This window comes from Kogia breviceps, chromosome 4 (genome assembly GCF_026419965.1).
Source record: "Kogia breviceps isolate mKogBre1 chromosome 4, mKogBre1 haplotype 1, whole genome shotgun sequence".
Lineage (NCBI taxonomy): Eukaryota > Metazoa > Chordata > Mammalia > Artiodactyla > Physeteridae > Kogia > Kogia breviceps.
In genome coordinates, this window is record NC_081313.1 from 64214663 (window position 1) to 64229116 (window position 14454).

A 14454-nucleotide genomic window follows, 5' to 3' on the forward strand; every position below is an offset into this window, starting at 1 on the left:
CAGTCGATTTTATATTTTTGAGGGTGATAGTTTTTTTTTTTTTTTTTTTTTTGCGGTACGCGGGCCTCTCACTGCTGTGGCCTCTCCCGCTGCGGAGCACAGGCTCCGGGCGCGCAGGCCCAGCGGCCATGGCTCAAGGGCCCAGCTGCTGGCGGCATGTGGGATCTTCCCGGACCGGGGCACGAACCCGCGTCCCCTGCATAAGCAGGGGGACTCTCAACCACTGTGCTACCAGGGAAGCCCGTTAGTTTTGTTTTTATCAACTCAGAACACAATAGAACATCACATCATTGTTGCTTTTTAAAACTAGTGTCCTCCAGCAGACAGGCTACATGGTTGGGCACTGTTTAAATATTTTAATACTTTTAATGTGTGATTGTGCCTTCATTTTAGGACACTTAAAGTGTTTGGTCCAGATGGCAAGTTATATATAATCAGGTTAATTTTCCTGGACCCTGAACTTCTCTTGGATGTGAAAGTATCACTGTCACTATGAAACCAGCACCTACCTTAACTTATGTATTCATTTATTCATTTGTCACTGATCAAAAAAAATACTTATTGAGAGCTGAATAACACCAAGTGTGGAGATACAGTACCAAATGTGTCTCAGGAAAGCCGATTGGGGAAGCAAAGGGGAAGAGTTCACCTGCTGGCTCTCTACCTGGTATTGTTTAGACTCTTGCTACCCAGGAACTCCCCTGAGCTGCTGGTCTACCTATGCCTGCATCTTCTACCTCAGCATCAGCAGGGAGGGGCCAAGGTAGGGGCTGGAGGATTGTGAATGGGACACTTGGGCCTGTTAGAAACCCTGACTGATAGCAACGCAAGGCACCCAGATTCGTGGCATAGATCTGCTCAGTAACGCAAAGCACCAGCTTACCCTCTGCTTCACTTTCACAGTGGGTGTTTTATTTACAACTTGTATGTAACAGGTTGGCTCCTTGTTATAAGTCAGCTCTCTTGATGATCCTCCTCTGCCTTTAACACGTGTGTTTTCCTGTTTCCTTGACCCTCTGTCTTCAATTCACGTCTCCACAGCCTCGCAGACCGGAACCCTCCGACTTCCACCCAGGGAAAACTGAACTGCATTTTGTCGTTTCATTTCTGGTATGTCTATTTTCTTTTCATGGAGGATATTTTGACTTTTTTTTAGGGCCCTTTCACAAGATGATCAAGATGACATTCACCTAAAACTGGAGGATATAATTCAACTGGTAAGTTCAGCCGTGGTCTTATCCTGCACAATTATATGTAAGACTTACCTCTCAAAGGCAAGTACTGTGCCCATAACTGATAACTGGGTTCTGGACTGTATATTCTGTTGCTGCAACTGTGTGAGAAGAACCAGATTTAGCTTGGGGTTTAGCAGTTGGTCCATGATGTTAATGCCGGCTGATATTTCTGAGCTTTCTGCCGTTTGCTTCATAGCTGGAATCTAGGGTGGACTTTGTACTCCAAGCAGCTGCAGTGAGCTGGCAGGCACCTCGCTTCTGGGTGTGTTTCATTCCCTGCCCTCATCTCTTGCAGACGGACTGTCCAAAGGCCGAGTGCTTTGAGACCTTGTCAGCCATGGAGCTGGCTGAGCAGATCACCCTCCTGGACCACATCGTTTTCAGAAGCATTCCCTACGAGTGAGTGTGCCCTCACAGCAGCAGGTCCCTGCAGGCAGGGCTGGCTGCCTTACAGCTGATGTTGTTCCTCAGCAGATGTGTGTGGGCAGAGCTGTGGCTCTTAATCTTATGTTAGTTTGGTCCCACTTGAATGTCTTTTGGTTCCACTTTATGTTGGAAATATTTATATGGAAATATTGGGAACTCTCAAGATGGTCACTCTTGTGTTTCTGTATGTATTACAGTTACCATATAATGCAAAGTTCTCTGTCCTCTCGCATCTTTGTGTTATAGAAAGCACAATACAGTATAACAGTGGTCCTCAAACTTCATGGTGCCTAAAATCATTTGGGAAACCTGTTAAAAATGTACATCCCTAGGTATCACCCCCTGCCCTCCCCCATGCCAGAGATCCTGATTCCAGTAGGTCTGAGACCCAGGAAACTTCATTTTCAACGAGAATCCCAGATAATTCTGCGTGGTCTAAGACTATACTTTGAGAAACACTGATGTTGGGAAATTCTGGAAATTCTGCTGCAATTTTTCCCTCATGTCCATAAATCAGCAGGTATTGCTGAGCATCGAGACTCCAGAACAGCGTAGACTGCCAAGACAGTGCTTTGCACAGAGCACGCTTGGAGTGGGTATCTGCCAAGTGAACACTGTCACGTAATAAGCATCCATGTCACTATTGCCTTTTAACTGCCTCGTGTGCAGAGTAAGGGAGGCTCTTTAAGCGCCCTCCTGCTGTCCTAATCAGCAGCTCCACAAACAAGGCCTTTGTTTGGACAAATAACAAGTGTTGGCATAAGTCCCCTGTGAAATTATAACTAAATGAAAGGTAAGGGAGGGGCTGGGTAAGAGGTATGAGTGTGGTCCATGTCGGATGTAGAGAAGAGGACATCCAGGATGATGGAGGCTCAGGCGTAGCCGTGTTGGTGGTCAGAGCTACAGTATAAGGGGCAGGGCCAGAAGATGCTCCTGCAGACTTTTCTTTTATGCATTTTATCTTATTTCCCTCTTTCAGCAATTGTAGGCCCATCCATGAACATGGGGAAAAAAGGAACATGGCCCCTTGGCCGTACAAATGAACCCACTGACTCTTTGATGACTTGAGTTAGGAGTGCAGTGCTTCTTCTCCCCACCTCCTGAATATCCTCCAGTGCAGTGAGGATTCAGGAGGGAGGGGAGCATGACCACTGTGGAAGAGGAGAAACAGCAAAGCCTGAATCTTTTTGGTTGCCCTTGGTGTGGTCTCTTCCTGGGACCCTTCTCACCTCTCCTCCTGTGTGCCGCTGTGGACATGTACCAGTTTTCATCCGTGGAAAAAGCACATCTTTATGTCCCACAGCCTTGCAGGATGGGAACAGTACCACCCACATCAAGGGACTCAGTCAACATTGCTGGATTAAGAATGTGTCAGAGTAATTTCATTTTATTTTTGGTAATGCCTTGACAAAATAATTCCTGTATGCTCCAGCTTGATTGTCCCTTGCTTGCTGTGATCCGGTGACCCACTCATGAGTGAAATGAAGGAGCAGGGATGTTATTCGGAAGACAGACCTTCCTCCAGGCTGAGCTCCCACCACTGTAACTGCCTTCATCACATGAATGGGCTGCAAAGTGCTAACACCAGCATTTGTTCATTCGGCCCTGACCACATGTACTGTTCCGGGCTCTGGGGAGAACAAAGGAAAGTCCCTGCCCATGGAATTGACACTCTCCTGGAGACTGTCAGAGCAAAGTGGAGGAAAACATGCTGTTCTTGATTAACATTTTTGGTAGTGATGGATTTTTCAAGCCTTCTGCTAAGGCTTAAGATTTTTTAAAGCTGATCCAGGGAAAATGGTCTTGGTTTCTGGGTTAGCACTTAAGCTCTTTATTCCTCTTGTCATTGTTTTCCAATTTCAGAGAAGCCTTTATAATGATCCTAATAGGGATCTGGTTCCAAACATTTATAAGAGAAAGCTGAAACTGAGGAATCTTTTTCTTTTTGGCATCAAGTGGTGAAATGGTAGAATTGAGCTAAAATTCATTTGGGATGGAGCATCAGGAGTTGGGCAACGTCAAGTTTAATGTATATAATATTCATAATAATTATTCAGGATCATAGGCACCCTTAAAAAACTTAATTGATTTTGTGTTGTGTTTTGAATTGTCAGAGAATTTCTTGGGCAGGGGTGGATGAAGCTGGATAAAAATGAAAGAACACCTTACATTATGAAAACCAGCCAACACTTCAATGATGTGAGTAATCATAAAAATAAAACCTTGGGTGGGAGTGTTATAGGAAGATGAGTATCAGGGTCTTTAGATGCCTTCTCTAAATTAAAGGAAGTCTGCCACCCACTTTTTAAACAAAACTGATGGAATGTTAAAAAAAAATAAAAGCTTAAATCTCCTCTAAGAGTTCACAGTGATGTGATAACTTCCAGTTACCTTCCAGTTCACATTTGATGGTACACAAGTCTGGTAAGTGCTCAGTGATGCATAGGTAGCTGCTATTATTTTTATCATGATCATCATTACTTCATGGTCGTAGATTGACTAGTTCTAACAGCACTGTGTCGCTGGCCCCTGGTGGTACTGGTGATGGTAAGGCTGGGTTGCTAATGCTCCTCCTCCTCGTTACTGAACATTCAGTCCCAATACATTCCAGGGTGGGAAGGAACCTCTTTGAGCATAATTACAGGGATGCTGAGACTGTGTGCAAAGGTAACCAGCTGTCGGTCCATCTCCCCCTCTGCTCTTCTGCAGCAGTAAGATGGAGTTGCTTTTATACCCTACTACTCCCTATTGGTGCTGTTCTACTGGTCTTAGTCCTGTGGAAGAACCACAGATGTTGGAATGTCTTCAGGCCTATCCTGGCAAAGGGAAGGCTCCCTTTTCAATTCTACTAAAGTACGGTAAAAGGAGTTATGATAATGTTTTTTTTAAAAAAAGACTACCAGGAAACCTGTAGGTAAATTAACGTCATCCAGAATCAAAATACAAAACAACAGTGCAAATTCCCAAGACAGTGCTTTGCTGAGGGTTCATGTGGAATAGATTTTATTACATAACAAGCATCAAATGCCACTGCTTCCTAAAGGACAGGACACATGACCTGTCTGGGCCACTCTGAGAAGCAGAGCCCCTTCTTTGCACGATAAACCTTTTTTTTTTTTCTTTTCTGCCTGTGCTGTACGTACACTTGGGATGAAATGGACACTGAAATCAGAGGTTCAGTCCCAGGCTCCATACCCACATGTCTCTACTTGGGTGGTCACTTGCACTGTGTCCAGATTGCAGATGGAACTAACTCATCATCATCACCTCCCAGACCCACCAAGCCTGCTTCTTCATCTTGTTCTCTGTTCTTGGTCTTGGGTAATGGCCCCACCAGCCATGCACTGAACCGAGCATGGAATCTAGAGGTCATCTTCGACTCCTTCTCTCCTTTCCCCACCTTGCTCACCCCTCAACATGTTAGTGAACCCTAAATCTACACGTCTCAGACGTCTCAGACTTTTCTTTTCCCCTCCCTTCCCACTGCCATAATCTTTTTTTTTTTTTTTTTTTTTGCAGTACACGGGTCTCTCACTGTTGTGGCCTCTCCCATTGCAGAGCACAGGCTCTGGACGCGCAGGCTCAGCGGCCATGGCTCACGGGCCAGCCGCTCCACGGCATGTGGAATCCTCCTGGACCAGGGCACGAACCCATGTCCCCTGCATCGGCAGGTGGACTTTCAACCACTGTGCCACCAGGGAAGCCCAAACTGCCATAATCTTGATTTGGCCTTTCATTATTTTCTCCAAGAGCTCCTAACTCACAATCTCCCCACCCCCATCTCACTGCCACCCAACCCTTTCTTCACACAGTGTTGCGGAAATAACTTCTCTCAGAGACCCATCTAATTATATCTCTTAGATGAAATTTTGTCAGTGGCTTCCTCTCACCTTCACAATACGGCCCCAGCCAATCAACCTGGCCTACAGGAGCCCCACCTCCTGTCATCCTTGTCGCTCACCAACCACCTTGCTCCTCAGACAGCTGCCAGATCCTCCATGCCACCACGCCTTCCCCCTCTGTCCCTTTGCAGACACTCCTCTACTTTGATGGGAAGCAGTAGCTAGCTCCTCCTCACCCTTCAGGGTTCAGTGCAGGCACGATCTCTTTCCTCTGTACTAGGCCACCTGTACCATGTTGCCTCTATTTCTCAAGCTCCCCCTCCACACAGCCCTAGCTTTGCATTTCGCTTTGTGGTATCTACTTGTTTCTGTCTGCCTCTCCTCACCTTCCCACCTAACCAGGCTCAGCGCCTTAAGGTCAGGGAGACTGATTTATTTTTCCTGTTCCCACAACCTAAAAGAATGGTCCTTACTAGGTGCTCAGTACAAAATAATTTCCTTTTTTTTTTTTTTTTTGTGGTACGTAGGCCTCTCACTGTTGTGGCCTCTCCCGTTGCGGAGCACAGGCTCTGGACGCACAGGCTCAGCGGCCATGACTCATGGGCCCAGCCGCTCTGCGGCATGTGAGATCTTCCCAGACTGGGACACAAACCCATGTCCCCTGCATCGGCAGGCAGACTCTCAACCACTGCGCCACCAGGGAAGCTGCAAAATAATTTCTTTAATAAATATGCACAATGATAGTTCTGAGGCCCTGTGAGATTTAAAATACCTATGGAATTATCAAAGAATTGGTGTACTCATCAGATTTAGTGTATGGATATAAGATTATGGACCCCAGATTCCCTTTATTAGTAATCAATCCTGTTCTAGTCTTTTCCTTTCCATATTCTAAGTGTTGAGCTTCTTAAGCTGCCTCTTTTTCTCTTGGCTTTAACTAATAGAATTACAGTGCTTAGCCTTGAAACTATAGGTCCCTTTAACTGCTGGTGGAAAAAAAAAATTCAGCAAGATAAGAAGATGAAAATATTCTCTCTTCTGCACCTAAGTGTTTCTGGTTTGAGAGTTGGTAGGTTAGAGTTTGATTTGATTAGGGGGAAATATGTTTTCTTTGTGATAACTGAGGCCTCCTAGAGTGAATATCCCCACAGTGTTGGGACCCAAGGAACATTGGGAGAAGCCCCAAGAAGCCCTGATCTGGAAAGGTTGCCATTTCTCAGGGGTTAGCTCATTCTCTGCCATTTTCTCAATAATTATTGGAAATGACTCCTTCATCAAAATTACTGATCAGCAAAATCACCTCTTCCCCCAACAAGCTGATCCCAAACAACCTCTCTCTTCACTCAGGATGAGCAGGTGTTCATTCGTGTGTTGTTATTGTTATTATTACAGACTTTAGTTTCTTCAGAAGGTTGATATCTAAGTGGACCATGATCTCGCATCCCTTGACACCTGCTTTGCTGACATTTCTGTAGGTAATTCAGGTATCGTGCCTGCATGAATTGCTTTGGCTCTTAGCTGGCCTCTCTTGGCTTTTCCATTGTCTCAGATGAGTAACCTGGTGGCCTCCCAGATCATGAATTATGCGGATGTCAGCTCCCGAGCCAACGCAATTGAGAAGTGGGTGGCCGTGGCGGACATCTGCCGGTGCCTGCACAACTACAACGGCGTGCTGGAGATCACCTCAGCCTTAAACAGAAGTGCCATCTACCGGCTGAAGAAAACCTGGGCCAAGGTGTCCAAGCAGGTGAGCATCAGCGGGCGACACCTCCTGCTGCCGCGAGGAGGAGAGACTGGGAGACCAGAGCCAAGCTAGATATTACTGATTAGGAAATAATTAGCTGAAATGAGCAGCTCCGTTGCCAAAGAAAGGTGCCAACATGGGTAATTACTGTGTTCTTACCACTTAATTGATTCTGCTCATATGCATTTCTAAATGGTTAATTTAGAAAAGAAAATAGAAACCAAAACATTCATTATAACATATCTGGGGACAACTTCAGACAATGTGGTTGACAGTCAGGAGCTGTTCCCTGAATTATTTAGGGAGGGTGCATTGATTCCAAGTGAGCACAGTGATGTCCGTGGATCCGTTCTTTCTCCCTCAAAGTAAAGGTACGAATACCTTAGGGCCAAAGACCAGGGATAGAGGGCGTCCATGTTCACCTCTTCTTTGTCATTCAGGTAGTCAAGTTTGGGCGTAATGACTTTTATATGAAGAAATATAACTTTCTTAATTTTCTATTAATTGGACTTAGCTTGTTTCACGCTTATTTTTTCCTTCAGATAAGTTCAAGATTCAAGTGACATCACCATTTCCCCCCTGCTCTTCCTCCTGGTCTTTCCCCTGAGTGTCAGTGGGTGTTAGGGAGGGCTTTTCCAGGCTTGTGGAAGGCTGTGTGCACCCACTGGCCTCCTGCTCTAGTCTTTGGCAGTTTAGTCATTGGGTACAAGCCGCTGTGAGTTGCCCGTGCCTGGTGTTCAAATGGTCAACCTACCCTGCCAGGAACATGGCATGGTTATTGCACGCAGGGATCTTGGCTGACCTCACCTCCCCTTCATCTCTCACTGGCTCTGCTGATTCTCTGAGATGGGCTGCGTATTACCTCTACTACAGGCTGTGGTGCCCCTTGCTGATCCCTAGTGGGCAGGCTCATTCTTCATTCCTAGATAACTCACTTGACCCTCTCAAAGGGTGTTGGGGGGACTTTCTAGGCTCCTCCATGTCCCATGGGCACCAGAGGCTAGGAGTGTTTTTGCCAGGCCCTCTCTGCATATCCTTCTTCCACAGACCACTGTGCCTTCCTTGTTGTGACCACCCAAAGTTGGTGAAGGGTATCTTCAGGGTGCCCACTTCAAGGGTTTCAGGCAGGAAGAATAGCATATATTCTGCTGACATTTCCTCAAAGCTGTCTGGTTTCTGTTGCCCCTTCTGAGGGTTTAAGCCCCTCTCAGAGACATTGCTTCTTACTCTATTTTCTTTGCTCTCTCCAAGCCTTTTAATTTCCTCCGTATGTAGCAAGAAACCAAGCCTAAGACATATCTTTTATCCCCTGCCCCCCATTCCTTAGTAAAAATGGAATGCTCTAAGAATCCCAAGTTTGGCCCCTAGAACTGGCAAATTCTTCTGTGAATAAAGCCTAGACCTTGCAAATAAAAGCCACAGCTTTTATAAAAACTGTTTTTAAAAAACTTTTAATGTTGAGATCATTGTAGGTCCATATGCAATTATAAGAAATAATAGAAATCGCTTCCACCCTATACCCAGTGTCCCTCAGTGGTAACATCTCGCATAGCTACAGACAATATCACAACCACAAAATTAACCATTGATACCATCCACCAATCTTATACAGACTTCATTACTTTTACATGTATTCATTTGTGTGTGTGCATGTGTGTGTGTGTGTGTGTGTGTGTGTTTAGTGTGCTTGTATTACAGGGATAGATGCATGTAATCACTACCAGAGTGAAGATACAGAACAGTTCTATCACTAGGATCCCTCCTGCCACCCTTTTATAGCCCCAGCCACCTTCCCTCCTCTCCCTCCCTAACTCCTGGCAACCACAGATCTGTTTTCCATCTCTGTAATTTTGTCATTTCAAGAACGTTGTATAAATGGAATCATGCAGTATATGACATTTAGAGATTGCCTTTTTTTAAACTCAGAATAATTCCTTTGAAATCCATTCAAGTTGTTACATGTATCAATTCTTAGTTCCTTTTTATTGCTGAACAGTACCTCCTGCTATAGATATGACCATTCGTTTAACCATTCACCCCTTGAAGGACATCTGGGTTGTTTTCAGTTTCAGCTATTACAAATAAAGCTGCTATGAACATTCATGAATATGCTTTATGTGACTATAAGTTTTCATTTCTCTGGGATAAATGCCTAAAAGTGCGATTGCTGGGTCATATGGTAATTGTGTATTTAGTTTTATAAGAAACTGCCACTCTTTTCTAGAGAGGCTGTACCATTTTACATTCCTATCAGGAGTGTATGAGTAAACCAGTTTCTCCACATTCTTATCAGGATTTGGTATTATCACTATTTTTAGTTTTAGCCATTTTGAAATCTCACCATTGTTTTAATTTGCACTTGCTAATGGCTAATAACATTAAACATCTTTTCATGTACTTGTTTGCATCTGTATATCCTCTTCAGCAAAATGCCTACTCATGTCTTCAGCTCATTTTTTAATTAGATTGTTTGTTTTTTTTTACCTTTGAGATTTGAGAGTTCTTTCTATATTCCTCCACTTTATTCTTCTGTTTCAAAATTATTTTAGCTACCTTAGGTGCTGTGACTTCCATATAAATTTTAGGATAAAAACTATGTCTTAAAATCTTTACTGAAAAGCTGTCACTGTTTGCAGATGACATGATACTATACATAGAGAATCCTAAGGATGCTACCAGAAAACTACTAGAGCTAATCAATGAATTTGGTAAAGTTGCAGGATACAAAATTAATGCACAGAAATCTCTGGCATTCTTATACACTAATGATGAAAAATCTGAGAGTGAAATTAAGAAAACACTCCCATTTACCATTGCAACAAAAAGAATAAAATATCTAGGAATAAACCTACCTAAGGAGACAAAAGACTTGTATGCAGAAAAGTATAAGACACTGATGAAAGAAATTAAAGATGATACAAATAGGTGGAGAAATATACCATGTTCTTGGATTGGAAGAATCAACATTGTGAAAATGACTCTACTACCCAAAGCAATCTACAGATTCAATGCTATCCCTATCAAATTATCACTGGCATTTTTTACAGAACTAGAACAAAAAATTTCACAATTTGTATGGAAACACAAAAGACCCCGAATAGCCAAAGCAATCTTGAGAATGAAAAATGGAGCTGGAGGAATCAGGCTCCCTGACTTCAGACTATACTACAAGGCTACAGTAATCAAGACAGTATGGTACTGGCACAAAAACAGAAATATAGATCAATGGAACAGGACAGAGAGCCCAGAGATAAACCCACACACATATGGTCACCTTATCTTTGATAAAGGAGGGAAGGATATACAGTGGAGAAAAGACAGCCTCTTCAATAAGTGGTGCTGGGAAAACTGGACAGCTACATGTAAAAGTATGAAATTAGAACACTCCCTAACACCACACACAAAAATAAACTCAAAATGGGTTAAAGACCTAAATGTAAGGCTAGACACTATCAAACTCTTAGAGGAAAACATAGGCAGAACACTCTATGACATAAATCACAGCAAGATCCTTTTTGACCCATCTCCTAGAGTAATGGAAATAAAAACAAAAATAAACAAATGGGACCTAATGAAACTTAAAAGCTTTTGCACAGCAAAAGATACCATAAACAAGACCAAAAGACAACCCTCAGAATGGGAGAAAATATTTGCAAATGAAGCAACTGACAAAGGATTAATCTCCAAAATTTATAAGCAACTCATGCAGCTCAATAACAAAAAACCAAACAGCCCAATCCAAAAATGGGCAGAAGACCTAAATAGACATTTCTCCAAAGAAGATATACAGATTGCTAACAAACACATGAAAGAATGCTCAACATCATTAATCATTAGAGAAATGCAAATCAAAACTACAATGAGATATCATCTCATACCAGTCAGAATGGCCATCATCAAAAACTCTAGAAACAATAAATGCTGGAGAGGGTGTGGAGAAAAGGGAACCCTCTTGCACTGCTGGTGGGAATGTAAATTGATACAGCCACTATGGAGAACAGTATGGAGGTTCCTTAAAAAACCACAAATAGAACTACCATACGACCCAGCAATCCCACTACTGGGCATATACCCTGAGAAAACCATAATTCAAAAAGAGTCATGTACGAAAATGTTCATTGCAGCTCTGTTTACGATAGCCAGGACATGGAAGCAACCTAAGTGTCCATCAACAGACGAATGGATAAAGAAGATGTGGCACATATATACAATGGAATATTACTCAGCCATAAAAAGAAATGAAACTGAGTTATTTATAATGAGGTGGATGGACCTGGAGTCTGTCATACAGAGTGAAATAAGTCAGAAGGAGAAAAACAAATACCGTATGCTAACACATATATATGGACTCTAAGGGAAAAAAAATGTCATGAAGAGATTAGTGGTAGGACGGGAATAAAACACAGACTTACTAGAGCATGGACTTGAGGATATGGGGAGGGGGAAGGGTAAGCTGTGACGAAGTGAGAGAGTGGCAGGGACATATATACACTATCAAATGTAAATTAGATAGCTAGTGGGAAGCTGCCGCATAACACAGGGAAATCACCTCTGCTCTGTGACCACCTAGAGGGGTGGGATAGGGAGGGTGGGAAAGAGGGTGATGCAAGAGGGAAGAGATATGGGAACATATGTATATGTATAACTGATTCACTTTGTTGTAAAAGAAAAACTAACACACTATGGTAAAACAGTTATACTCCAATAAAGATGTTTACAAAAAAAAAAAACTTTACTGAGATTTCCATTGGAATTCCATTAAACCAATCAATTTAGGGAGAATTGACATCTTTACTACACTGAGTCTTCCAGTCCATAAAGACAGTATTTCTCACAGTTTCTTTAGGCTTTCTTTGATTTCTGAAATCAGCATTTTGAAATCTTCAACATACAAGTCCTGTATATGTTTTGTTAGATTTATGCCTAAATATTTCATTTTCTTTGGAGATATTTAAATGTTCTTGTGGTTTTAATTTTGGTTTCCACACATTCATTGTTATATATACAAATGTAATTGATTTTTTTTTTTTTGTTGGTCTTGTATCTGTAACCTTGCTGAACTCACTTATTAGTCCTAGGAGTTTTTTGTAGATTCCTTGGAATTTTCTACATAAACAATTATGCCACTTGTAAATAGGAACAATCTTATTTCTTTCTTTCCAATTTATATGTCTTTTATTTCCTTTTCTAGCCTTATTGCTCTGGCTAGACTTTCCAGTGCTATGTTGAATAGGATAGTAAGAGAGGACATTCTTACCTTGTTCTTGATCTTGGGGGGAAAGCTTTCAGTTTTTCACCATTAAGGATGGTGTTAGCTGCAGGCTTTTTGTAAATGCTTTTCATAAAATTGAGGAAGCTACTTTCTGTTCCCTAGTTTTTGAGAGATTTCATGATGAATGGGTATTAGAATAGTATTTTTATTTTACTTATTTTAATTTAAAAAAATTTTTTTAACATCTTTATTGGAGTATAATTGCTTTACAATGGTGTGTTAGTTTCTGGTTTATAACAAAGTGAATCAGCTATACGTATACATATATCCCCATATCTCTTCCCTCTTGGGTCTCCCTCCCACCCTCCCTATCCCAGCCCTCTAGGTGGTCACAAAACACCGAGCTGATCTCCCTGTGCTATGTGGCTGCTTCCCACTAGCTATCTATTTTACATTTGGTAGTGTATATATGTCCATGCTACTCTCTCACTTCATCCCAGCTTACCCTTCCCCCTCCTCATGTCCTCAAGTCCATTCTCTACCTCTGCATCTTTATAGAATAGTATTTTTAAAGTGGGCTTCAAACAGCTATATCAGAATCCAAAAGCTGGACACCGACCCCTTGGTCGTGGCTGGGTTTTGCCTCCCTCTAAGGCGCTGGTGGCCTCAGCCATTAGGCACTGGATACAAAGAGCATATTATCCTGTCACATACATGTCACATTTCATCAGAGTCGGTATTGGTCAGTCCATAGCCAAGCAACAGAACATGTGCTTTGATGACTTGGAAATTAACAGTCGAAAATATTCATCATGAAAACTCACTGACAGAAGACCTCTCCTTTAAGATTCCCTATTCAACATGTGCTTTTCAGGTCTTTAAGTTCTAAGTTTCTTGTGCATTACAGTTTTTCTTTTCTACACATTTTCTCTCTTTTTGACTCAATGATTAGTGTAGTCACTTTTCTTCTCCACATGTTCTTCCTCCTTTTTTTAAACATTAAATTTAAATATAATGCCCCCCTCTATACTTTGAAAGTCGTATCACATCACAATAGTCTGGCAAAGGTATCAGTAACTGCCACTGTAGAAGAGAACTGAGCATCTTTTGGTAACTTACCACCTTGCCAAACCATAGGAATATTTTCATGACATACTAAATTATTTGTTTCTTTCTAGACAAAAGCTCTAATGGACAAGCTTCAGAAGACTATTTCATCTGAAGGAAGATTTAAAAATCTCAGAGAAACCCTTAAAAAGTATGTCTAACTTAATTATTAAATTATTCATAATTCACAAATATGTTTATTTAATTTTTATAGTGTACAAATAGTCACTTACCTCCTACTTTGGTTTGAAAAGAAAAACAAATGGGAACAACTTCCATCATATAGGTGTTTTCCTGATTTCCCTTTTCATTTGGAATATTGTGGACACAGTAAGTAAATAGCTTATGGATATACTCATGGTATGCAGAGCTTTCCAAATAAGAAGAAAATATCACCATAGTGAATCAAACCACATAAAGAGTAAATCAAACTCTTTTACTATAAAGAGTTTCTTGGTATTTCTTAATCTAAACACAGTGATTTCCTGTGATTTTTAAATTTAAATATTCCAGTGCCTATTGATTATTGTTATGTATTTTTGACCTTTTATTGCTGGATCATTCTCTCTTTCTACATACATGCACACACACACACACACACACACACACATACCCACGTGCACACAGAGACACACAGAGAGAGAGAGAGACAGAATAACATGTACTCTCCTGCAACTTCTTTTCTTATCATCTACTGCACATACTTGCCTTATTCTGGAAAATATTGTCCTGTGATGCCATGAGAGAAAGACTCATAGTAACAACAATGACAACAGTAGTATAAGAACTATTCACTGAATACTTGCTAAATGACAGACTCTATGTGAAGTGCTTGATGTGTCTAATTTAAGCCTCACAGCAAACTAAAGAGATAAGTTTTATTGTCTC

At 41.8% G+C, this 14454-nt stretch overlaps 1 protein-coding gene across 7 annotated transcripts in view; it reads left to right on the top strand.

Moving 5' to 3' along the window:
* RASGRF2 (Ras protein specific guanine nucleotide releasing factor 2) overlaps positions 1–14454 on the top strand; it is a 244035-nt gene that overhangs the window by 224219 nt on the left and 5362 nt on the right. For all 7 annotated transcript variants that reach the window (XM_059060647.2, XM_059060646.2, XM_059060648.2 and 4 more), the window contains exons 20-24: positions 1157–1217; positions 1531–1634; positions 3776–3860; positions 7053–7250; positions 13638–13717. In XM_059060647.2, the coding sequence (XP_058916630.1) occupies positions 1157–1217; positions 1531–1634; positions 3776–3860; positions 7053–7250; positions 13638–13717 (528 nt within the window). The remainder of the gene's footprint in view (positions 1–1156; positions 1218–1530; positions 1635–3775; positions 3861–7052; positions 7251–13637; positions 13718–14454) is intronic.